Below are 23,045 nucleotides of genomic sequence, written 5' to 3' on the forward strand. Positions count from 1 at the left end.
GGGCGGGCCCGCGCCTGCTACAAAGCGGCGAAGGTCACGGCGCGAGCAGGCGCGCGCCGCCGCCCCGCGTACCGCTGCGGCCCGCGCCCCCAGCCCGCCGCCGCCGCCGCCGCCGCCCGCGCGGGAGCCATGGAAGGAGTGAGCGCGCTGCTGGCCCGCTGCCCCACGGCCGGCCTGGCCGGCGGCCTGGGGGTCACAGCGTGCGCCGCCGCCGGCGTGCTGCTCTACCGGATCGCGCGGAGGTGAGTGCGCGGGCCGGCCCCATGCGGCCCGGCCGCCGCCCCGCCCCAGTCCCGCGGAGGCCGCGGCGGGGACCGGCCTGCTTGCGAACGCGCGGGACCGCTCTGCAGCCCCACGCCCGCCCCGAAAAGACCGGGTTTGGAACCGAGTGGGGAAGCGGCTGGGGAGCCTGGTCGGGGGCGGGGGCTCCAGAGTGTGGGGTGCAGGCGAGAGCGGCGGGCTGGGGGGCTGCGGGCTCCTCCGCCCGCGGCGCCCGCAGCGCCCGCGCCTCACGCCCTGCAGGCCCGGAGGTCGCTGCCCCCTGGCGGCCTGCCCTGAGCCCCTTCCGCCCTGGGTCCCCCGGCAGCGCGTCTGATGCATTGATAATAGCTGGCACTTGCTCTTCTGCGTGTCATGGCTCGGGCCACACACTCCTCACATCGGCCATTTCAGGCTACCACTGCTTCCCCCAGGAAAAGCCGAGAGACAGCAAGCCAGATAGGTCCATGTCAGGAAAACTGCTGCCTGTGTCTGGAACCTGCACTCCTGGACTGCCTCCCGGAGATGGGCAAAGCCAAGCTGCTTCGAAAGTGGCTGAGATGGACAGGGCCCGTCCTCCACCCTGCCATGCCGAGATCATGCAGACCCTCCATTCACATCTGGCTTCTCCATCCGACTCCATGGTCAGGCATAGAAGTGGAATGGCCTCTTGGTTCAGCAAGGCCTGGGGGCGGAAATAGCCAACTGTTTCCCCACTGATCCACCTTCCCTGAGCACAGGGAGGAAAGTGGAGTTGTGAGACCCATCCTAAGACAGCAAGGGATGCACAAAGGTAAAGGGTGCAAAGGGTCTTGCCCAGGGTCACTCAGCAGCAGGTGGCAGAGCTGCAGCTTGAATCCAAAAGCGTGACTGGAGAGCCTTCCTTAACATTCTCAGAGGAGAGACAGGCAAAAAGGAGTGGGTTGGGCGAATCACAGAGACCTCTGGAAGAGGAAGAGGTGTCTGGTGTCTCTGGAGGAGGGGCTGCCTCCTGGGGAACTGAGGGAGCCAAACTCAAAGGTCGCTCACCCTGAGTCTCCACATGTTTCACTCCTGCCCAGCTCCTGGAAGCTGGAGGGGCCTGCAGGACCAGCTGGTCTGAACCAGTCATTTTCTTACACAGAGGGCCTGTGGGCAGCAGAGCTGGCGCAGAGCCAGGTTCCTCCTGGACAGCAGCACCTCGGCAGCCCAGGATTGGGAGCACAGCCGAGGAGCAGAGTCTGCACCTGCTCGCCTGGGTTTAGTGTGGCTGCATATGACTAGGGATTGCTCACTGTGCCACACACTTGGATGTCTTGTGCTGTGACTGTTCCCAGGTACCAATTTCCCTTTCCTGACCTGTCAGCCATGGCTTTCATTCTGCCAGAAACAAGACAAAATGAGAGGTCTTGGTGAGGTGCAGGGTGAGCTGTGCTGTGGGTGCCCAGAAGTCCCTTCGTGTCCCTGAACAACACCAGAGGGTTGAGGTGTAGTGTTGGAACTGTTACTGTTGATTGGACAGAGAAGGACTGGTCCTTCCCAGGATGCTCTCAATGTCCTCAGAGGGCATTGGGTGTCACCTGGAGAACAGTCTAGCAAGTGGCTGCTTGCACCTTTCTCCCTCCAGCAGAGAGAAAACTGTGACAGTGAGGAGTCATTGGTTCTGGCCACAGCAGGGGTTTTGAATGACCCTAAGGAGGGCATGAAAGGACAGTTGTTTTTGGAAGGTGGCTTGGTGGGCTCAGTGTTTGCAGGCTTAGCACAGAGATGGCAGAGGGCAGGAAGGTGCCCCTGAGGAGGAATGTGGAGGGAGCATCCTCTGGACTCTTTCTAGGTCAGCCTTACCCTGGGCTTTAAGCCTCACTGAGATGCCCAAGAAGTGGTCACTTCTCTAAAGTCCCCCAGAGCCCCAGTCAAGTCCAATAACTGTGGCTTCCTCCCCCATGAGTCCCCTTACCCTGATTATTGTTAACGACCAGATCAGCTACCATTACTGTGGTGATAGTGGGGCCATAAGCACTTGGAGCTGTCCTCAGGCATCAACTCCAAAGGGCCAGAAAACAAAGTCCTGGGGAGGTTGGTCTTCCTGCCCCGCATCACCCAGCTGTAAGTGGCAGAGCCCCGCCTTATGTCCACGCCTCAGCTGTCAACCAAGCCTCATGCTCTGTGTGCTCACTAAGCACCTGGGCTGCTTCTCTGCGCTCACAGGCAGCACAGCCCAAATAACACTTCCCTGGGCTTGCTCACCCCGTCCAGGCAGCCATGACCGCCCGTGGCTTCCTGTGCCACCCCCTAGCCCTTGACTCTGCTGCTCTGGTATGTCTCATCCCACCTTATTGCGTGTCCAGGATTTGCCCTTTGCAAGCACACACTTCCTTGCACCCGTCACATGCTGCCTGGGGCTCCTGGCACTACGTTGGGGTTTATTAGGATCATCTTCTGTTTGGGAATGAAGAGGAGGCAACTTCCCCCAGTGTGTAGCACAGCCTCTGGTGCAACAGAGCCCTATAGGGCACCCTCATGTTGCCAGGTCCACTTCTCGCCACTTATGTCCTGGGCTGCCCACCCAAGCTGCGCAGATTTTGTGCTTGGGTGCATTCACCTCACATGGTCCCCACCTTTGCCTGCTGTTGAGCGCACCCACTCTTTTTTGTTTGTTTGTGTTTGGGGTATTTTTTCCTTTTGGTATTGGGGATTGAACCCAGGAGTGCCGTACCACTGAGCTACATCCCCACCCCTTTTTGTTTTTTGAGGTCTCACTAAGTTGCTCAGTCTGGCCTCAAACTTGTGACCCTCCTGCCTCGTCCTCCAGAATAGCTAGTATTACAGGTGTGCACCACCATACCTGGTTTGAGCACACCTGCTCTTCAGGGTGACAGCAGATGCCCTGCTTGTTGGCTACTTTCCTGTGGCATCTGTCTCCTGCTGCCTTTTGAGTTGTCATTCTTGTCCTCATGTGCAGGACCACGTGGGGCACTGTGCTAGTCCTTGCATCTCTGTAAACTTTGCACGGTGCTTGGTGAACTGATAGGCAAATAGCCGCCCCAAGCCAGGTCTGTCCTCCGAGGGGCAGAACTTGGGGTTTCTGTTTTGGTGTTGGTAGCCTCACTGTGGACTTTGGTGTGCTTTGCAGTGTGATGCCATCATGGTTGAAGTAAGCCAAGAGGCTCCTTGGATACTTAGGGCAGATGCAGTAATCTGCGTGGCCACCCAGCAGGTGGACGGCAAGAGAGACACCCTGTGAGGCCAGCTCTCCCTGGGCCTGTGAGGGAACCAAGCCTGCTCACAGTGCCCAGGGTCAAAGTGACAGGGCTGGGCCTCTGGCAGGCTGTGTGCTGCTCAGCCTGGTGGAGACCAGTGTACGCATGCACTTGGAGCTCTTCAGGATGGCAGCTGAGCCATTTCAGTGTCTCTTCTGTGTGACACACAGCAGCCTGGCAGAGGTAGGCCTCAAGGAACTCAAGTTGTGGGGAGACCTCAGGGCAGGAGCTTTGTTCTGAGTAACGCTGGGGGGGGGGGACCTCCTGGAGCGCCAGCCTCTTCAGAGACTCCTCCTGCTCGTAGTTTTCCCCTCTGTTCTGGGCTATGCTTCTGCCCCATGACTGCCTCAGGCCCCTCCAGCAGCCCAAGAGCTTAGTATAATGGTGTCAGGAGCTAGGAGAGTACCTTCTAGGCCCACCCATAAGCCCCCAAGTAACCTCCTAAAAGGTTTGTGGGCCTGAGGCTGCCTGTGTCACTTTGTCTTTTCACCTCAAACCTGCTAGGTACGCTGTGTCCTAGAACCAGTTGTGGGGTGGTCTAGGCTGGGTGGAGAGAAGTGGGCCCCGGGGTTTATGAGGGAAATGTGAGGTGGGGCGGGGCATTTCTCTGAGCAGAAGCCAGGCCAGGTGAGGTTGGCTCAGCTACTGCTGCATTAGGCCTGGCAGAGGGAGGCCTCGAGGCCAGGGTGGCCTGGTCTGCCTGGGCTGGCACATTCACCCACGCAGCTGATGTCTGAAGCCTGGGAGGCAGCTGTACTAGTGGGAGGGGTCCTGAGATTCTACCAGTAGCCCCTCACTGCCACCCTCAGACCTTTTGGGGCTAGGAGGCGACTGTTGGTTTGGAGACTGCCTAGCCAGAGTGGGCAACAGCCACTGTGGCCACAAAAGAATATCTCTGCCCCCATCAAAGATTAGCTGCTGGCCTGTGACAAAGGCTAACCTCCTGCCTTCCCTTCTAGGCTGGGCTCCTTCTAGGGCCCTGAGCCATTTCCTTGGCAGGGGCTCCCTGGATGGGAGGGGCTTCTGAAGGCCCCCTGGGCAGCCGGAGCCACTCTCCTGCTCACCTGTCTTTGGTTCCCAGGGCAGGCACAGGGGGTGGTCTTCCCCTTCAAACAAACCGTGGCTGAGGGGCCCTAGAGACAGGTAGAGCCTTGTCCTAGGCATGGGGGGGAGTGGTGAGAGAGGTCACACTGCCTGGTCACCAGCTGTCAGGACACACCCCCATGCACAACTACAGAGAGGCTTGTAAAGCAGTACAAATTAATAAACAGCGAGTGCTAATTGCCCAGGCCACCAGACCACCACTGCAGAGATTCCACGCCTCCAGCCACACTGGCCCCATTGTTGGTGCCCAGTGAAGCTGACTGGCGCTGAGCATGGGCCACCTGCCGTGCTCGGTGCTTTCCTACATTCTCTGGTTGGGTCCTCCCAGCAGCCATTCTGGGGCAGTGAGTCTTAGTGTCCCCCGTTTGTTAGGTGAGGGAATGAAGTAGGGATTCCAGGAAGTTGGGTGACCCTCTCTGGAGGCCATGCCAGTGAGCACAGAGCCACCCCTGCCCTGTGCACTGCCTTCAGGCCTTGCCTGCTAGCCCTGTGCTGTTGACAAGATGCAGCTGGTTTTTGTCATGATGAGGGCTTTGACCTGGGCCAGAGTAGGAAGCGGGTGTAGGCAGAGGCTGCCAGTGGCATACCCTGGCCACCCTCTGGCCTCCCCACCCCCACATCACTACGTTTTATGAGGTTGACTCTAGGCCCAGCCTCCTAAGCACTGCCCAGGAACAGGCCGTGAGGGCAGCCTTCTTGTCCCCAGGCGACAGGTGATGAAACCACTTTATCCTGCCCATAGTCAGTCGATGGGAGGGCACAGGAGGGCAAGGCCAGGCAGCAGCAGCTGTGCCCTTCTTCCCTGGAGCTACTGTCCCCCCAGACCAGTAATAAGAGTAGTGACAGAGCTGTCCCTTGGCTGGCAGAGCCCTTTGTATCTTATGCCATCGAGCCCTTGCAATGTGCAGAAGCTCCTGCTTCACAGACGTGGGCCCTGAGCTGGGAGGTAAGAACTCCCAGCTGCCTCCTTCACTCCCCTCCTTCTAGGCTCTGGGACTGAGGAGTTTGTTGTATATTTGTTTTGTGCCCCCCTCCCCCATACAACACCCCACAGCCAATGAAGCAGATGGAGGGGGACAGGGGACCCAGAACACAGATTCCCCAGTGTCTGGGCCAGGCTTATCCTGAAGCCCCCACCTGTCACCACAAGTGTGACCAGGGAAGGCCACTGTGGACCTGCCCACATTTGTTGCCTCACTAGGAAGGCTGGGCCCTGGCCCAGCAGCTGTCACTAGTCCCTGCTCCTTGGCCATCGTACTCCAGGGACTTTTTCTGGGAAGCAGAAAGTCTGGGAGTTTTTCACGGGTGACTCCCTTCCCTTAGAAAACTCTGGAGAGCACCATTTCCGCAGCCTGGGGAGGGACCATCCTGAGTTGGGCCCCAGGTTGGGGGGGGGAGCTGGTGGCCCTAGGTCCCCATGTGGATGTGCTGGAACTGTTGGATCCGGAGAGTCTCCAGCTTCTTCCTGGGAGGGGCTTTGTCAGCTGTGGCCCCCTCGCTTGGTCCTTCTGGTCCAGCCGCAGCACATGGAGTCTGAGTTCCTCTCTCCACTCTCCCTCGGCCGCCATTTCCTCTGGCAGCCCATCTGCGTCTCCAGCTGGGATCCTGCTTCTGTTGTCCTTTCTCTGGTGGCCTGGGGCAGGGCTTGGGTGGCCTCCCCTCTCACAAGTCTTGAGGGCTTCTGGACTGAATCTACTGTCCTTGGTCCACAGGGTGAAGCCAACGCACACAATGGTCAATTGCTGGTTCTGCAACCAGGACACACTGGTGCCATATGGGAACCGCAACTGCTGGGACTGTCCCCACTGCGAGCAATACAACGGCTTCCAGGAGGTGCGGGCCGTGGGCAGGCGGGCAGGTGGGGCTGGTGCTCCTGAGACAGCAACTCAAAGCCACCTGCTCCCTGGCCCATCCCAGGGTTGGTGGCCGCCACATCTCCATCCATTGGACCGTGAGCAGGGTGCTGGCATCTCACGCATGCTTCACAGTTGTCCTGGCACAACACCCTTATTTGTGGGGGAGGAACCAGGCTCAGGGAGCCGTGGTGGCTTGTCAGCTATCTCGCCATTACAAGTGGCAGACTTGAGGCAAGCCCAAATCTGCGGCTCTACAAGCAGTGTGGTCCGTCACAGCTGCTCGACTGCCCAGCCACCACAGACAATATGTGAATGAAGGAGAGTGGCCAATTTCCGGTAAGACTTCACAGAGCAGGCAGGCAGCCCGCTCACAGGCCACTGTTCACAATCTGGGTTCTGAGCGATGAAGCCAGAGCCAGGTGTGTGTGCAGGCCCTGCCCCAGCACCCGTGAGGTGTCCGAGGAAAAGCTGCTGCTCTGTCACATAGAGAAAGAGTGGGAATGTCTGAGATCCTGAAGCATCCTGCAGCGGCCTCTAGCTGAGCCAGCCAGGATCTGGGAGTGGGCTCCCCACTAACCAGGATGCCCACACTCCTCCACAGAACGGTGACTACAACAAGCCGATCCCTGCCCAGTACATGGAGCACCTGAACCACGTGGTGAGCAGCGTGCGCGTGCCCCAAGATCCCACACAGCCGCAGCAGTGGGTGAGCAGCCAAGTCCTTCTGTGCAGAAGGTGCAGCCACCACCAGACCACCAAGATCAAGCAGCTGGCCGCCTTCGCACCGCGGGAGGAGGTGAGCAGGGTGGCAGGGCCGAGGTGCACAGGTGCTGGCTGGGGCTAGCTTTGCTCCTCCAGCCCCTGTTCAGCCAGGTAGCAGCTTTTCTGTCCCTGGGGACCCAAGGCCCCTTCCCCTGACCCTGGTCTGGCCACATTCCAGGGAGTGGGATTTCATTCTCAACTAGAGCCAAACTGCCTGCTCTCCCTGTCTTGTCCATGCTGCCCGGGGACTCAGCCCAGGAACACCAGTGGAAACCCCAGGGATTGCTGTTCCAGGGGTTTTTGTCCCTGGACAGAAAGAGATAAGGAACTTGGACTCCATTGGGCCCTATCCTGTCCCCGTCCTTCTAGGTCCCTTTACCCACTGGCAGCCTGTGCAGTTCCTGGGGGAGAAGGGTTCTAGGGATTGAACCCAAGTGCTGCACCACTGAGCTATACCTCAGCCCAGCAAGGGCAGTTCTGAGCTGGTGGGGAACACTCAGAGCTCTGGGAGAGGAAGGAAGCTAGGTATTGCTAAGAAACTTGAAGTTAGGAATTGGGCTGAGCTGGGAGCTTTGTTCCCCTCGACCTCCTCCTTGAGATCCAGAGATTCCTCCTCCTGAACCCTATCCCCAGACGCTGCCTAGCCTAGGTCCTATGACCTCAGAGGCAGATCCCAGCTGAAGCCCAGGAACACCAGCCTTCTCAGGTCCAGCCTAGGAGGGGGAGAGAACAGAGTGAGCTCAGACCAAGCAAGGAGGGAAGGGTCTGCAGAAAGGGGAGGAATAGGGGACCTGGCACCAGATGGCTTTTCTGACATGCTTGGTCTCCTCAAGAGGCCACTCCAGACTATAAGACATTGGAGGTACAGTGCTGTATCTCTGAGGATGGTAGAGATAGGACTTGTCTTCTGGGCTATTCCAGAAGCCCAAAGAACCCTTTAGCTCCCCAATAAGGCCTTGGCCTAGCCAGCAGCTATAATGCATTTTAGACCATCAGTCAAGGGCAAGGGCAGTCCCTGAGCTGGGGTTGCCCATCTGCTGGATTGATTCCAGCAGTAGCCTAGAACCGCCTCCTGTAGGTCACCCACCTTCCAGGAGCTCCAGGCAGGAGTGGGGACTGCTACAGGCAGCGCTTCTTCAGTGCCTGACCTCCAGGTACATGCTTGGAGCAGCAATTTTGTTAGAACACTGCTGTCACCTGTGCCCCTGCCCTGTGCTGTCCCTCACTCTTGGGCGCCTGCATCACCATTCAGTGGCAGAGAGGCAGGCAGTTCAGAGTGGGAGTACTTGCCCATGGTCACCCTCTTGTAAGTGGCAGGACCTGGTTCTGAACCAGGGGAGCTCAGGTGCCCCCAGACCCAAGCCTCTGTCCTCACCCACAGGGGAGATACGACGAGGAGATCGAGGTGTACCGCCACCACCTGGAGCAGATGTACAAGCTATGCCGGCCATGCCAGGCAGCCGTGGAGTACTACATCAAGCACCAGAACCGCCAGCTGCGGGCCCTGCTGCTTAGCCACCAGTTCAGGCGCCGGGAGGCTGACCAGGCCCAGGTACAGGTCTGAGACTGGCATCGTGGGCTTCTGGGGCCTTGGGTCTACATGGGAAGCCCCTGCCAGAGGGCTGGGCCTCGGTGACCCTTCCTGGGGAAACAACCTTCCCCTAGAACCCCCTTCCCACCCTGCCCCCCAAGTCCCTTTGTCACCAGCCATGTGTGTGTTCCCAAGGAGAGTGACCAGGACCATGACATTTGGATTGTTTACATGCCCAAGCATGGGTTTGAGTGGCACTTACTCGGCATCATATGTACATTCCTCATAATGGCCTCCGTGGTTACTCTTAGGTGCTGTGACTCCTACAACTCTGGGGAGGCTGAGAGGCTTGCACAGAGCCCCACACCTGCCACACCTGCTGGGCACCAGTATCAGGGTTTAAACCTGGGAATGTCTGGCTGAAACTATTAACTGTTATCACAGTACTTAATTAATGAAATATTCTGGTCATTTGAAAAATGAGGGAATAGATGCGCATGTCAGAGGGAGAGCACTTTCTTGGCACATACAAGATTCTGGATTTGATCTAAGCACCACAAAAAAAAAACAAAACCTTAACTCTACATAGTAGCAGGTGGATTTAGAAATAAACACCGACCTCTCGTGTCCTGAGATGTGCCCTGGGGTACTTGGTGTGGTTAACAGTCTGCACTGGGTCCCTGGCCCACAGCAGGACACCAGGTGGACCCTTGTCAGACCTGTGGTTCTCATTCTGACTGAATGGCTCGACTGTACTGTTTAACTTAACTTTTGCCAGCATTAACTGTATGGTTATTCCAGTGCTAGTTAAAAGCACAAGTGAGAACTTGACAAAGTAAATTTGGAAACTTGTTAGGAGGAAAAAGGCCCCTACAATGTGGAAGAGATTGTTTAAAGGGAGAGTGAGCGTGGTGGAGGGTGCCCCTCCCACGCCAGGTGGGGGCAGGAGTGGGACAAGCCAGTGGTGTGTCCACACAGAGCTGAGGGGTGTGGGAACAGGGCATCTCTTGAGTATCGGGCTCTCGAGTGGGTGTCATAGGGCCCTGGCCAGCCCCTCCCCACACTTTCCACCCCCCCAGAGGGCACAGGTGGCTGTTGGTGGCACTTGCTGACCCAACTCTCTTCCTCCCTCTCAGAGCTTCTCTACAGTGAAGGCCCCAGTCCAGGTCATCCTGCTCCGTGCTCTGGCCTTCCTGGCCTGTGCCTTCCTGCTGACTGCTACGCTGTATGGCCCCAGTGACCCCTTCACCCCAGAAGCTGCCCTGCCCCCAGCTCTGCCCCCTGGCAGCAATGGCTCAGCCATGCCGGACAATGGCACTGCCCCTGGGGCTGAGGGCTGGCGGCAGCTGCTGGGCCTGCTGCCCGAGCACACAGCAGAGAAGTTGCTTGAGGCCTGGGCCTTTGGGCAGAGCCACCAGATGGGCATTGTACTGCTGGGCCTGCTCACCTGCCTGCTGGCCATGCTGTTGGCTGGCCGCATCAGGTACGTTGGGATTCAAGCTCTGCATTGCTGTGTAGGGATGGGAGCTGAGAGGCCTTGTTGGTGCACAGCCCTGGGCTGAACTCCACCATGTAGCCAGACGAGACTTGTTAGTCTGGCAGGTGAGACAGGATAACAGATGACTTGCCTTTCAGGGGCAGGGTCACCAGCACTTGCCCACTGTGAGCTGGGCCCTAACACTTCACTTCTCTCTCTCATGCTCCCACCTGTAAATCAGGTGATGCTGACCACCTGCCCTGAGGGCTGCAGGGCTCAGGCGAGGTGCTCTTGGGCCATGCTTCCTTCTCGAGTGGTAGCAGGTCCACACCTGCTGCGTCCACACAGTGGCTCAAGAGGTTTCCTTAGCCCATTTCACCAGCTTAGGAATTGCGCTGGCCCAGGGCTGGTGGCTTGTAAGCCAGAAGAGGGATCCCCCTGGCTCTGGACTCTGCACTCTGAGCAAGGCCCAGTGTGGATGGAGGGGGCTGAGGGTTCCTGCCTTGCCTCTTGGGCACTCACCTGCCCCTCCTGTCCCCCCATAGGCTCCGAAGAATCGACGCCTTTTCCACCTGCCTCTGGGCCCTGCTGCTGGGGCTGCACCTGGCCCAACAGTACCTGCAGGCGGCCTCACCCAGCTGGCTGGACACACTCAAGTTCAGTACCACATCCCTGTGCTGCCTGGTGGGCTTCACTGCAGCTGTGGCAACAAGAAAAGCAACGGGCCCACGGAGGTTCCGGCCCCGAAGGTCAGAGAAGCAGCAGTGACTGCGGGGGGAGGACAGATGGATGAACAGGTCCAGGGTGCAACTCGTGCCCGGAACAGACACCCCTCAGTCTTCTCTCTTCTTACCTGTCTCACTTCCCATCCACCCAGCCTAGAGCCCTGAGTTCAGTCCAGCCTCTCCATTGCCCCCTCTTTCCTTCCCAGCACCGCTAGGCCATCCCCCAGTTGAGGTGCTGCTCAAGCGCCCAGGAACTGTGCACCACTACCACGACTTCTGGCCTGAGACCCTTTCACAGCCCCAGTGACCTAAACATGAGCAGCATTTCACAGTCTGCCTCTGACCCCAGCCCTAACCCTGCAGGCACACGCACATACACACCACCATGGCCCTCTCCTGGCTCCAGCTCCCACGGGTGAGCCCCTGGTACAGGGCAGTGATGGTGGCTACCTGCTGAGCCCTTGCTGTGTGACCTGTCCACTCAGGCTGCTTGGCAGGGCAGGTGCCACTCTGGGTGAGTGAGGACTAGAACAGAATCACCACCCTGTCCCTGCATAGGACCTCCTGCCTGGTCTGTCCCTTGATCCACTACCCCATTTCCTGCTCTAAGACCTTCCTGGAGACTGCATGATCCCTCGGCCTCCTTCCCCAGGAATGCGGAGTGTAGTATTGGGCCTGACCTGGCTTTGACCGTGATTTGTGTGGTGAGCCCCATCCCAAGGTGGATAGTAGAAAATCCTGCTGCTGTATGTAGTCAGGAGGCTCCTTCCTGACAGCCAGGCTGTGCTGGGATTGCCCAGGGTGCAGAGTCTTAATAGTCTCTGCTCCTAAGTTAGTTACTGGGCACCCCACATGCACACCCTGCCCTGCCAGCTGAGCCAAAGCTGCCCTTCTCTGGCTGGCAAGAGCAGGACTTGAGTGCTGTCATCGGCGTTGCTCTGCTCTGTGCCTAGGACATGCCCCAGCTCCTCTGCTCACTCCCTGTGTTGCCTGAGAGAAGCTCAGATTGCCCCAGTTCTATGCAGGTCAGGGGCCCAAGGGATCCAGAGGCTCATAGTGACCCAGGTCATTGCCACCTCGTCCTTCTCTGCCTTGTCACCCACTGACTTCCTTGTAGCAGCTCATGCAGGGTGCCGTACCTCCTGCCCCCCACTTCCCCAGAGGGCAGCCACGGGGCCTCAGCCTTGCCTTTCACTCTGAGGCAGGGCTGCCTGGGATGCTGCCCCCCAAAGCTGCCCGGGGAAGGGCCATACCTGGCTCCTGGTTAGCTGTTTGTCCTGGCCAGGCCCCTGCTGTTCCTAGCCTTGATTAACCATCCAAAACAATAGGTGGTCCCCTCTCCAGGGCCCTGGGATGTGGCTTCTGGGGATGTAAGGGTTACATGAAGTAGCACATGTGGACATGCTCTGAGAACTGGGTGCTGTCCAAATGTGGAGATAGACCTTGGCTTTGAGGCTGTGTGCAAGGATCCAGCAGGAGCGTGGGCCCAGCCTGGGCCTGCCGGCATGTAGCCTGTGGTGCCCCTGAGTAGGCTGTACACTCCCTCCAGGGCCAGTCTGTCCTGCCACTTGTCACTCAACATAAGCCCCGCTGTGAGTGGCCTACAGTTTGCCAGCTCTTCCACCCTCTGCCTCAGAGCCCAGGAGGGCAAAAGCAGATTACACATGTAAGGGCCACACCCAACAAAGGGGCCACCAGCTGCCTAGGTCTGGGGGGCAGATGGGCAGGTGGGAGATGGCTGGTCAGCTTGACCATGGCGCCCCATGTGGAGTTGGAGAGTCGTACCTAGGCCCCACCATTGTAAGCTGTTAAGTCCGAGGATCCCGTGAGGCCATCCACCCTCTAGCCTCCATAGTGGACAGTAGGAGCTCACATCCTGCTCAGTTTCTGCATGAGGGGAGCCCAGCTAGGGCAGGAGACCATCTGGGTTTCTGTGGCCTTCTGTGACTTCACACGAGGCTTGGCCGTGCTGGACGCGGCTTGTTGTTCTGCTGCAGAGTGAGATAAAAAGCCCCTCAGAAAAGAGGTGGAGGCGGCCATGCCCCTGTGCTCAGCAGTGAGGAGTGGGGGGCCAAGCCGCCTGGAGGCTCACCTGCCTGTCCTTCCACCTTGGGAAGCCGCCTAGGAGGAAGGTGGCAGGGCCAGGCTGTCAGCCACGCGTGCTCTTGGTGTGATGTGAATCTCCTTTTCTCCAAGCTGACAGTGTGGTGCTGATTTCTGCGCTCTTGGCGGTGGGCAGGAGCAGGATGTATGTGTTTATTATTTAAATTATTTATCAGAGCCGGAGCCAGCTCTGGCTGGCAGGGATCCCTTACCAAACAGATGTGTCTCCTGCCCTCTAGGGGGTGTCAAGAGACACATGCGAGTAAGGATTCCTGGCCTTTAGAGTTTTGTGTGACTTTTAACTGTCTGCTGAAGTTTCCATTACAAGTGCGGCACCTTCTGGTATCAATAGTGGCAACTGAGGAAGTGCAGGCTTCCCTGGAGGGGGCCTGGGGCCCACTGCCAGAACGTCCCAGGTCAGGGTGACCACCCCTGCTGAGATGTGGGAGAGGTAGGCTCAGCCATCTTCACCCTCTGGCTCTGCGGTCCCCAACCCCGCCGAGTGGGCCCTGGAGCAGACTGCCAGGACCATCCTCCAGGACCCCTCAGCCGGCCCCGCCCTGCCAGGAAGGGGCCTGTGTCCTCGATCTGCGACAGGTGCCAGTCTCCTCTGTCCTGTTGTGTAGCATTGTCGATGACTGTGTAGTGACCCCGACCTCTGTAAACACACCCTGGCCGTAGACGACATGATCTGAATGCTGTGTTTTCAATAAATGCCTCCCGGCCCTGTTACTTCCGGGTGGCGTCAGGTACCACGCGTCTTCTCCTGTTTTCTTTCACGTTTCTTCAGAAGGGCCTCTGCCAGGGCTGGGGCAGCGGGAGGGCTTGTTTGGGGTGTAGGCGTGTACACAGAAGTCTGAGTGGGAGATCTGGGAACTGGTGACAATGTCACCAGATGGCTCAGGGGCCACCCTTCCTCATTTGCCTTGCTGCATATTTTTCCCATCTCAATAAACAGCTGCTTAAAACATAACCTCTCTCCTGCTCTTGATGAGGCGGGGCAGGAGAAGGCCGTGGCTTCTGTATCAGTTATGTTGCTGGCCCCACCCACAGCCACCACCCTGGGGAGTTGGGGGTCACACAGAAGTGCATCTCGGGCTCCGAGTCCCTCTCTGAGGTGGGTTTGAGCACATGAGCACTCGTACCTGCACAGCTCTCTGGAGCCTGACAGCCAGAGCCCCTGTAACAGAAGGATGCTCCGTGGAGACCCTTGTCCAGAGCAGAATTGGGCCCAAATAGAGACCACACCTCGGGCTTTGTGAGAGTCCACTTATCCAGTGACGTTCCCTCACATCACAGCAAGAGGGTAGACTTCCGCCCCCCCACAGTGCCAATATTTTCCTTGGCACCAAAATCAGAAACATCTTTGTCAGATGGTTGGGATTCTCGGGTTCAACTGGGAGATGTAGGGGGTGGCCCTGGGGGTGAGGAGGTACTGGGGAACCTGGGAACACACTAACAAGACAACAGCTGCTCCTTCTGGTGTTGGCCCTAGGGGCCAGGAGCCTCTGGTCCCAGCTGGCTGCCTCCAAAACCCATAGCCTGATAGGGATACTCTCTCCTCTCTGCCTCCCTAACCAGCTCACTTGTCCCTGGGGTCTTCTGCTCAAGAGTCACCCTTGGCTCTGGCCTTGAGAGGAGTGGTCACAGGAGGCCCAGCACAGAGTCCTGCTGCCACCTGCTGGAGGGGCCTGCTTCGGCTTCTTGACCCACAGCCTGCTGCCGACGGGATGCTGTCTGCTGACTCCCCAGCAGGGCTGAGCACCCAGTCTCTTCCTACCCAGGCTTCTGTGCCTTGGGGCCTGTAGCCTGCCGGTCCCAGCCACTGCCCTGCATTGCCTACCACATGATGTACACTCCTAAAACGAGAAGACAAAACCTTTTTTTCTTAACCTTATTTTTTGGTGTTGTGCCCTTGCATACACTCAGCAAATGCTCTGCCCCCGAGTGGCGCCCTCAGCCTGCAAAATCTTTTTTGTTTGGAGGCAGAGCCCTCCCCAGAGTTTAGGGGCAAGGAGCCAGGCATCAGGTCTGAAGGACGAGTCAGCAGGTGGAGCAGGGGTGTGTCCAGCCTGGGCCCAGTTGACCAGGCCCCTCTGCAGATTCTCTGCCTTAATTTGCAAACACCGGGTCTCACCATTGGTTCTAAAGTCCAGGTGGCCTCCTGGTTCTTTGCCTAAGATCAGAATGGTCACGTGATTATCCAGGGAGTCAACAGCTGTCCCCGTCCTTACCTTATAAAACTTAAAGGGACAGAGGAGAGGAATAGCCAGGAGAGTGGTGGCATCTTGGTAGCTCAGGAGTGCTCAGTCGGGACAGCACGGGTGCAGTAGCCAGCCCCCCTCACCACAGGCCTGAGCCTACCTGCCCATCTGTTGCCACATTGTCTGCTGGGCTCCTTTGTCCCTTGGGATTGAGGTAAGGCTGGACGCCCAAAGCTCCGTCCAGATGGCAGACTAATGTATTAACTGCCTCTGTCCTCTCCCCCCTGTAATCGGGTGCCTTAATCGGAAGCATGGTTGACCTTCTGGCCTGGGGCCATCCGTCCTGTTGTGTGATTTGTACCATTCTCAAGTTAAAGAGACACTGTCACCTGTCCTTCGGGCAGCCTCATGGTCGTTTAGGGGTCTTTTCTGAGCTTGAGTTTGGTGTGTACCCCTGAGAGCCTGGCAGTGCCAGGCCTGGCCACCTCTCCCTCTGCGCCACAGGGGGCTTTAGCAGAGCATCCAGTGTCAGCAGAGAGCAAAAGGCAGTCTCCCAAGGGGGAGCCCGGGGAGGGCTGCAGGAACCGTGCCCAGGATGCACAGGGCTCCCCATGCTCTCTCGCTTCCCAGCCCATGTGGGAGACCACCCAGGGTGTCTCTTGGGCTCCGCTGCTCTGCTGGGAATCTCTGGACACAGAACAGGAAGTGGAAGGAAGGAGCCCAGGTCCACAGAGCCTCACAGAGCGCACGGCACACAGCTGGGTTTTTGTTTCAGGGCACCAGGTTGATGTGAGGTCAGCAAGGGCGACAGTGTCACTTTAATGCTGAGACTTGTAGTGGAGGTAGTTTGCTGTGAGCCTGAGGGGTTGGAGGGGCATGCAGGGTGGGGGGAGTCATGCTGCCACCTCTCAGCCACCTGCTCCTAATGGCGCAAATGGACGACTGCTTTCCTGCTTTAACTAATGCACGCCTCCTGTGGGACCCCGACTAAGGCCCCCTCATACCCTGGGACAGGGCATGGGCCCCTGCTGGGCAGGCTGCCTCCAGAACCTTCCAGGCTCACCCTCTTCCTCTCTTGGTGCCCAATGGGCCCTTGCAGGTGCTTTCCTGGAGACTCTGCCGGCCTTTTCCCTTCCGGCCCCAGCCTGGCCATGCCGCACCCGAGCGTCACAGGCTCCTCACCGTCCCTGTTCATCCCTTCCCCGCCCGGCTTCCTGCCACTCGCCAACCAGCAACTGTTCCGGTCTCCCCGTCGGGCCTCGCCCTCCTCACTGCCAGGCCGCCTCCGCCGGGCCCTCTCGCTGGGAACCATTCCCTCTCTGACTCGAGCAGGTAAGTGGCATGCATGTCTGCATTGGTGGGCAGGCGCAGGCTAGGGACAGCTGCACTGGGATCTGGTAAGGACAGATGGGCCTGCTCAGCAGCTGCCCTTGGCCTCAATCCCGCTCAGCCTCTGCTTCCCTCCGAAACACGGGACAGGAACAGCATGGTCAGAGGGTTAAATGAAGGGGTACACGGAGGGGCCTTGGAAGGGCCACAGGCACCCTGGGGACTCAATAAATGTGAGCTCTTGCTGGCTTTTGCCTTTTCCTCCTGTTTCTACCATTCTAAAATCTACTGTTCTAAGCCAAGTCCTGGGGAAGGGAAAATGTGTCCCCCAGGGCAGGGATTCTGTTCAGGTCAGTTACATTGGGCAAGCACTTGCTGCTCCCAGACTTTGAGGGGGACCAACAACTGTCCCTGACATGAAGGACTTTTGTCTCACCCTCACCTTTCCCGGCTGCATCTTCTAAGTTACGAGTAAATTAATTCAGTTTTAAATGTGCTCAGGGACCCAGAGTGTCTGAATGATCCCCGCTCGACTTTGGGAAGCCTCACTCTCAGTGGAGTCCCCTGCAGGTGGCTTTCTGAGTGCCAGGGGAGCTTAAGGCAGAATGTGGGTGCATCTTGGTTAATCTCACTTAAGCCCCTCAACAATTCTTCCAGGCAGGGGGGTGTGGCTCTGTGTCAGCCCCTCTGCTCCCTAGTGACTTGCCCAAGGTCCCTCTGATGGCTGAGAACTGGGTTTGAGCCCTTAAGCTCAGGCTGTGTGAGTGACCATGCTCCAGAGCATGTGAGGGTCGCCCTGTCGTTCCCCAGGGAGACACAGTCCAAGGCCTTCAGAGGACTGGTGAAGGGTGATGACCCTTGGTACAGAGTCCCACACTCTGGGTGTTCCTGTGTAACCAGCCAGGAGCCAGGCTGCTGGCGGAAAGTGGCTGCTGCCTGTCCCCCTGCAGGGAACTGTTCTGAGGACATTCCTGAGCCCCAGGCTTGTCGATGCATCCATAGACCTGGTCCTGGGGGACTGATCGGCACACTTGGGTCACGTGTTCACCCTTACCCAGCCACAGGGGCTGGCCTGAAGGGGAAGGGGCTGGCAGGACACTGGGATGGACCCTGCGGAGCTCCTAGGGCAGGGGAACAGCAGTCTGTCCCCACCACGAGGTCTGTGGCATCCTCCAGGTCTCCCGCACAGCTCTCAGCAGGTCATTTGGAGGACATGAGATCCTGGATCTGGGCCTGCTCTGGGTGCACTTGATTGGGGAGGAGGAAGTAGAGTGTCCCATGGGGTCCGACACAGGCGGCTGGCTCTAGGGCAGTGGGGAAGGTGGAGCTCAAGACGGCTGAAGATGGGGGCCTCGTGTGGGAGGAGGACATGGGATGAGGAGTGGAAGGCCTGAACCAGCCGCTGGCTCACCCTGTGGCCCACCAGGGCTCCGGTTTCTTCATCTTCAAGATGGCAATATGCCAAGGTACCTGGGTGGTGGCTGAGGGATCACTCAAATGCCCGCGATTGGGGAGAGCAGGGTGAAAGTGCAGGTGGGTCGGGTGAGAGGTGGTGGCTCTGGTCACAGGCCTTGTGCAGTTTGTCCCTCTTTCTGTCAGACTCAGGATACCTGTTCAGCGGGAGCCGCCCACCATCTCGGATGTCTCGACCCGGGGAGGTTCCTCTTTCAGGTAAGAACAGGAGCCAAGAGAGGGGACAGGAAAGCTGTCTTGGGGCCAGGGTGGCCCCGGGTTTCCAGAGTGGGGTAGCCCCGAGTATGAGCTGTGAGACCCAACCGAGTTGTGCTCACACCAGGCCTGGGCAAGAATGCCACACTGGCCCCGTTTCCTGTGGTGTGAAATGGGGTGGCGGGTTATAGGATCAGGGTGTGCTGTCGGCCGTGGACAGAGCTGTACTCTGGGCTCCGGCCTCCAGCGCGCTTGGGCTGGGAGACCTAGAGTCAGGCCTGAGCTTGTTCTACACAGGCCTTGCTCTCCGCTGAAGGGGGTACCAGGCTTCGGACAGAAACCGAGGTGGCTGAGGCTCCATGACCGCCCCTCCTCGGTTCCAGCAGGGCCTCCCACTGTCCCCCACGTCTGCTTCTTCCCCTTCGTCCTGGGTTAAGGAAGGAGAAGCACCAGGACTGGGTGGCCGTGACACATCCCTGCATTGCCGTCATTGCTCTTATGTCCTCCCTCCCTGCAGATTACTTCTCTCTGCTGTCGGGGAGCTGTCCCACCTCGCCACTCCCTTCCCCGGTGCCCTCGGTGGCCAGCTCACTGGCCTCCAGCTATGGCTCCCTGCGCCATCGCAGGCCCCTCATCAGCCCCGCCCGGCTCAACCTCAAGGGACAGAAGCTGCTGTTGTTCCCTTCTCCCCCTGGGGAGGCCCCCAACACCCCCAGCAGCTCAGAAGAGCACTCCCCACACAATGGCAGCCTCTTCACCATCGAGCCGCCTCAGCTCTCCCACAGGCAGCCCACGCGGGACAAGAAGCACACTGTGGGTACGTGGGGGGCACGAAGCACGTGCAGGTACAACCTTCAGCTCACCTTCCAAGAGGCCATCGGTGCTGCAAGGGGGCTGTCCTGTCCTTGGACACTCTCCCAGGCTCCAGACTTCTCAGTGAAGTGGCTCTGATGACCTTGAACCCCTGGGACATTAGCTATTTTTATGTTTTTCTTTTACAAGTGACCTTCAGGGTCCTCCATTCTGGACCCATTGAACACAGTCATGCTCAGCCAGGCCGTGTCTTGTCATAGATGTTTTTGTTTTGCTCAAATGCTCTTGTACTGCAAAGCATTTAAAAAATTTTAGGGCCAGACATGGTGGTGCATGCCTGTAATCCCAGCAGTTTGGGAGCCTAAGCAGGAGGACTGCAAGTTCAAAGTCAGCCTCCGCAATTCAGCAAGGCTCGAAGCAACTTAGCAAGACCCTGTCTAAAAAAACACAAAGGGCTGAGATGTGGCTCAGTGGTAAAGTGTTCCTGGGTCCAATCCCCAGCACCAAAAATAAAAATTTTTAGGTCTGGGTTGAGGATGGAGCTCAGTGGTAGAATACTTGCCTAGCCATGCATGAGGCCCTGGGTTCAACCCCCCAACACTGCAAATAAGAAAAATAAAAAGTGCCTAGGACTGGGGGTGTAGCTCAGCACAAGGTGTTTGCTGAGCATGTACAGGCAATCCTCGGCACTGGGGAAAAGAAAATTTTTTTATATTAGGCTCCTTTAAAAATTTTTTTTTTAATCAGGGATTAAACCCAGGGGCATTTAACCACTATGCCACATCCCCAGAGCTTTTTATTTTTTGACAAAGAGTCTCACCAAATTGCTGAGACTGACCTCAATCTCATTTACCTTCTTCTCAGCCTCCCACTCACTGGGATCACAGCTGTGTGGCTTCAGCTTCTAGGACTCCATGCAAACGCGCCGATTTCTTGTGTCTCTAATAATGCAAAAGTTCCAACCACACTGGCTGAATGACGGCTAGGCAGGGGTCCCCTGCCCCTGGGGCTGCCCTGCTGCCTGTCCACCTCCCCCTCCAGAGGTCCCACTTGTGGGCATTTTGGGCACCTGATCTGTAACCAGCTACTCCATGGCAGCCAGCAGCAAGGGTACAAACAGGGTCTGAACAAGAACCCAGCCTTCCACTGCCCAGGGGAGGTGAGGGGTTGGGACAGTCTGGCCCACCACTTCCAAGGATCACGTCTTGGAATTGAAGTGGAGCTGCCCACATCTGTCCCTGGGGGTGAGCTGTGAGCACCCCTGAGACACGCACCCTTCTCTTTGCAGACATGAGATCAGTGCCAGAGAGAGGCAGTGCCTGCAGCAGCCTCTCCATCAAGAAAGAGGACGAGTCATCCCAGTCGTCCACCTGTGTAGTGGACACCACCACCAGAGGGTGCTCAGAGGAGGCCGCCGCCTGGAAAGGTCTGCTCCCTGGATGCTGGAGGGCATGGGAAGGGACAGAGCCAAAGGCAAGGTCACCTCCTGGTGGGTACAGAGCTCTGGCCTAGAGCCACAGGGCCTGTGACACTGGGAGAAAGAACCCTCAAGGGTACCACCATCCTCCAACCAGTGGACTCTTCCCAGTGCCTCTGGATCCAGAGTTTGCACTCAGCAAATGGCCTCCCCTCCTTGCCAGGACAGGTCCAGGCCTCCACTTTCCCGAATGAGTCTGTGGCCTCAGGTGCCTATTTAAATTTAACTGAACTAAAATAAAATTAAGAACTTGGGCCGGGTATAGTGGTGTGCACCTGTAATTCCTGCAACTCAGGGGGCTGAGGCAGGAGCATAACAGATTCAAAGCCAACCTCATCAACTTCACAGGACCCTGTCTCAAAAAAAACAAAAAGGGCTGGGGGTGTGGCTTAGTGGTTAAGCACCCTGGGTTCCATCCCTGGTACCCCCCCCCAAAAAAAAAAAAAAACTTGGTTCCTCAGCTGTACTGGCCACACTGCCAGCGCTCAGCGGCTGCACATGACTGCGGCTGCCAAGCTGGACGGGCAGACACTAGAGACTTCCCACCTGGGGCTGGTCTGCAGGGCTTGGGCACCTCGAGGCGGCACAGTGTGGGGGTGGGCGAGAGCACACAGGCTTCGGACCCACAGCAGGGTGCTAAGCTGCTGGCTCTGGCCCTGCTGGCTCTTGTGCATACTGGCTGGCTGGGCCCTGGCAGAGATTAACGTAGTTTCTCCCCTGGGGGGGCCCGTGAAGAGGAGGACAGACAGGCCCACAGTAGGGGTTTTTATTGAGCTGAGTGAGGCAGATCTTTTTACCTTTGAGACCCGGCCAGGTGGTGACCCACACCCCTATTTCCTTGTCTGTGAAAATAACGTGGTTGTCCCACGTTGCCCAGGGATGGACATGGCACAGGCTGCCCTGGGCTGCCTGCCGGCCTGAGCTCAAAGGTGCACCTACAGGGAGGCAGGGCTCCATGGAGGACGGCAGGGCCGAGGTCCTCCGTCGTAGGGACACCTTTGGAGGGGGACACTGAGGCCCCAAAAACCGCCTCTTGTGGAAGATTGGGTGCTATTCAGCCACCGTGGCCCTTCCAAGGCTCCTCTGACTGGTGTCTCCCCCTGCACAGGGCGCTTTGGCCCCTCCCTGGTCCGGGGCCTCCTGGCTGTGAGCTTGGCCGCCAACGCCCTCTTCACCTCCGCCTACCTGTACCAGAGCCTGCGCTGACTTCGGAGTCCTGGAGGGCGGAGCCCAGGTGCCATCTGCTTCCACCACTGCCGGCCTCAGAAGCCTCCCAGGGACTGTGCCTCCCCCCTCTCCAGGGCCTGGACCTGCCAGGTCATGCGTTCCTGTCCTCAGGACACCCGCGATCCTCGCCTGCCACCCCCTTGGCTGACCGGGGTGTGTTTGGTGCTGACACTCTGACCCTGAAACCGAGGCCCCTCCCTGTCATCCACCCACCCGGCAGAACGCCAGAACTACTGTCTCTGCAGCACGAGGCCAGGCTGCTTCATACTGTACTCCCCTGGCATGGGGGGCCACCTCGGAGCCCCACAAAGACGAAGAAAGCCCCTGGGATGGTCCCTGGGTCACTGCCCCACCCTTTTCCCTTTCTGCTGGCTTCAGGCAAAGTGGGCAGTTGGGTGCCTAGGGCTCAGTTCCAGCACCCACCCTCCCCCTACTTCCCTATTCTGTGACTTCTGGTGACCTCCCAGGAAGCAGCCTGTATGCTAGGACCTCCCGCCCACACTGCCCTCCAGGTCCTCAGCCCCACATGAACTGCAGGTCTCAGAGGAGACCGGACCCCACCCCGCCCCACCCTGGTCCTTGGCTTCTTCCCACCCAGGACCCACTGTCTTCCCCTTTGTCCTCCTGTGCCCACCTGGGTTCCTGTTGTCTCCCAGGCCACCTCGACTGGCCACCGTCTACCTGACCCACCCTGCCCCCCCCCCCCAGCTGTGGCGGTCTTGCCTCCTGAGGGGGAGGAGCACTGGGCTGTCTGTGTCTGGGTGCGGGATCCCCTCCCACCCTGGGCCTCGGCCCAGCGCATGTCTGTCTGCCTGTTGATTCAGGGGTTTGTGCCGCTGGGGGAGGGATTGGCCGCCTCAGTAAATTCTGGGACTTGCTGTGGGGAGGGGCATGGGGCAGGTGGAGGGGTCTTCACTCTGTCATTCAGGGATAAAGTTTTGTTTTATTTTTGTACATTTCGCCAGGCAGGGTGTTCGCTGTCGGCTCTCCCTGCCGGGGGATTTTCTTAAGCTCTGGGTGCTTCCTAGTACTTTTTTTAACACAGGGAAGGAGGCTACTCTGACCTCACCCTCCCTCCCTCGCCACTTGTCCTGGGAGCCCCCATGCTGTGTCCTGGGCTGTCCACCACCCTGGACTGGGGGGGGGGGCCGGGGTGGTGTGAGGACTCAGTCCAGCTGCCAAGAGGGTTCCAACACCGAGGTAGCATCTTTTGGTCCTCATTTGTATGGTCTTTAATTTTATTTCTTTTTTTTTTTTTTTTTTTTTTTTTTT

At 58.2% G+C, this 23,045-nt stretch overlaps 1 protein-coding gene across 3 annotated transcripts; it reads left to right on the forward strand.

The window, feature by feature from the left end:
- The first annotated feature begins 65 nt into the window (after nucleotides 1-65).
- Nucleotides 66-22,083, forward strand: Tmem201 (transmembrane protein 201). Of its 3 annotated transcripts, none has more exons than XM_078025227.1 (11): nucleotides 66-242; nucleotides 6,314-6,434; nucleotides 7,059-7,253; nucleotides 8,601-8,777; nucleotides 9,887-10,233; nucleotides 10,773-10,976; nucleotides 16,359-16,591; nucleotides 18,188-18,259; nucleotides 18,774-19,073; nucleotides 20,358-20,495; nucleotides 21,655-22,083. In XM_078025227.1, the coding sequence occupies exons 1-11, from the start codon at nucleotides 130-132 to the stop codon at nucleotides 21,750-21,752; spliced, it is 1,998 nt and encodes a 665-aa protein (XP_077881353.1). In that variant the 5' UTR covers nucleotides 66-129; the 3' UTR covers nucleotides 21,753-22,083. The 3 variants fall into 3 exon arrangements, with proteins under 3 accessions (XP_077881353.1, XP_077881354.1, XP_077881355.1); XM_078025228.1 differs by having other exon boundaries at nucleotides 67-242; nucleotides 8,601-8,771; XM_078025229.1 differs by lacking the exon at nucleotides 66-242 and adding an exon at nucleotides 568-1,574.
- The last annotated feature ends 962 nt before the right edge of the window (nucleotides 22,084-23,045 follow it).

This window comes from Ictidomys tridecemlineatus, chromosome 11 (genome assembly GCF_052094955.1).
Source record: "Ictidomys tridecemlineatus isolate mIctTri1 chromosome 11, mIctTri1.hap1, whole genome shotgun sequence".
Classification (NCBI taxonomy): domain Eukaryota; kingdom Metazoa; phylum Chordata; class Mammalia; order Rodentia; family Sciuridae; genus Ictidomys; species Ictidomys tridecemlineatus.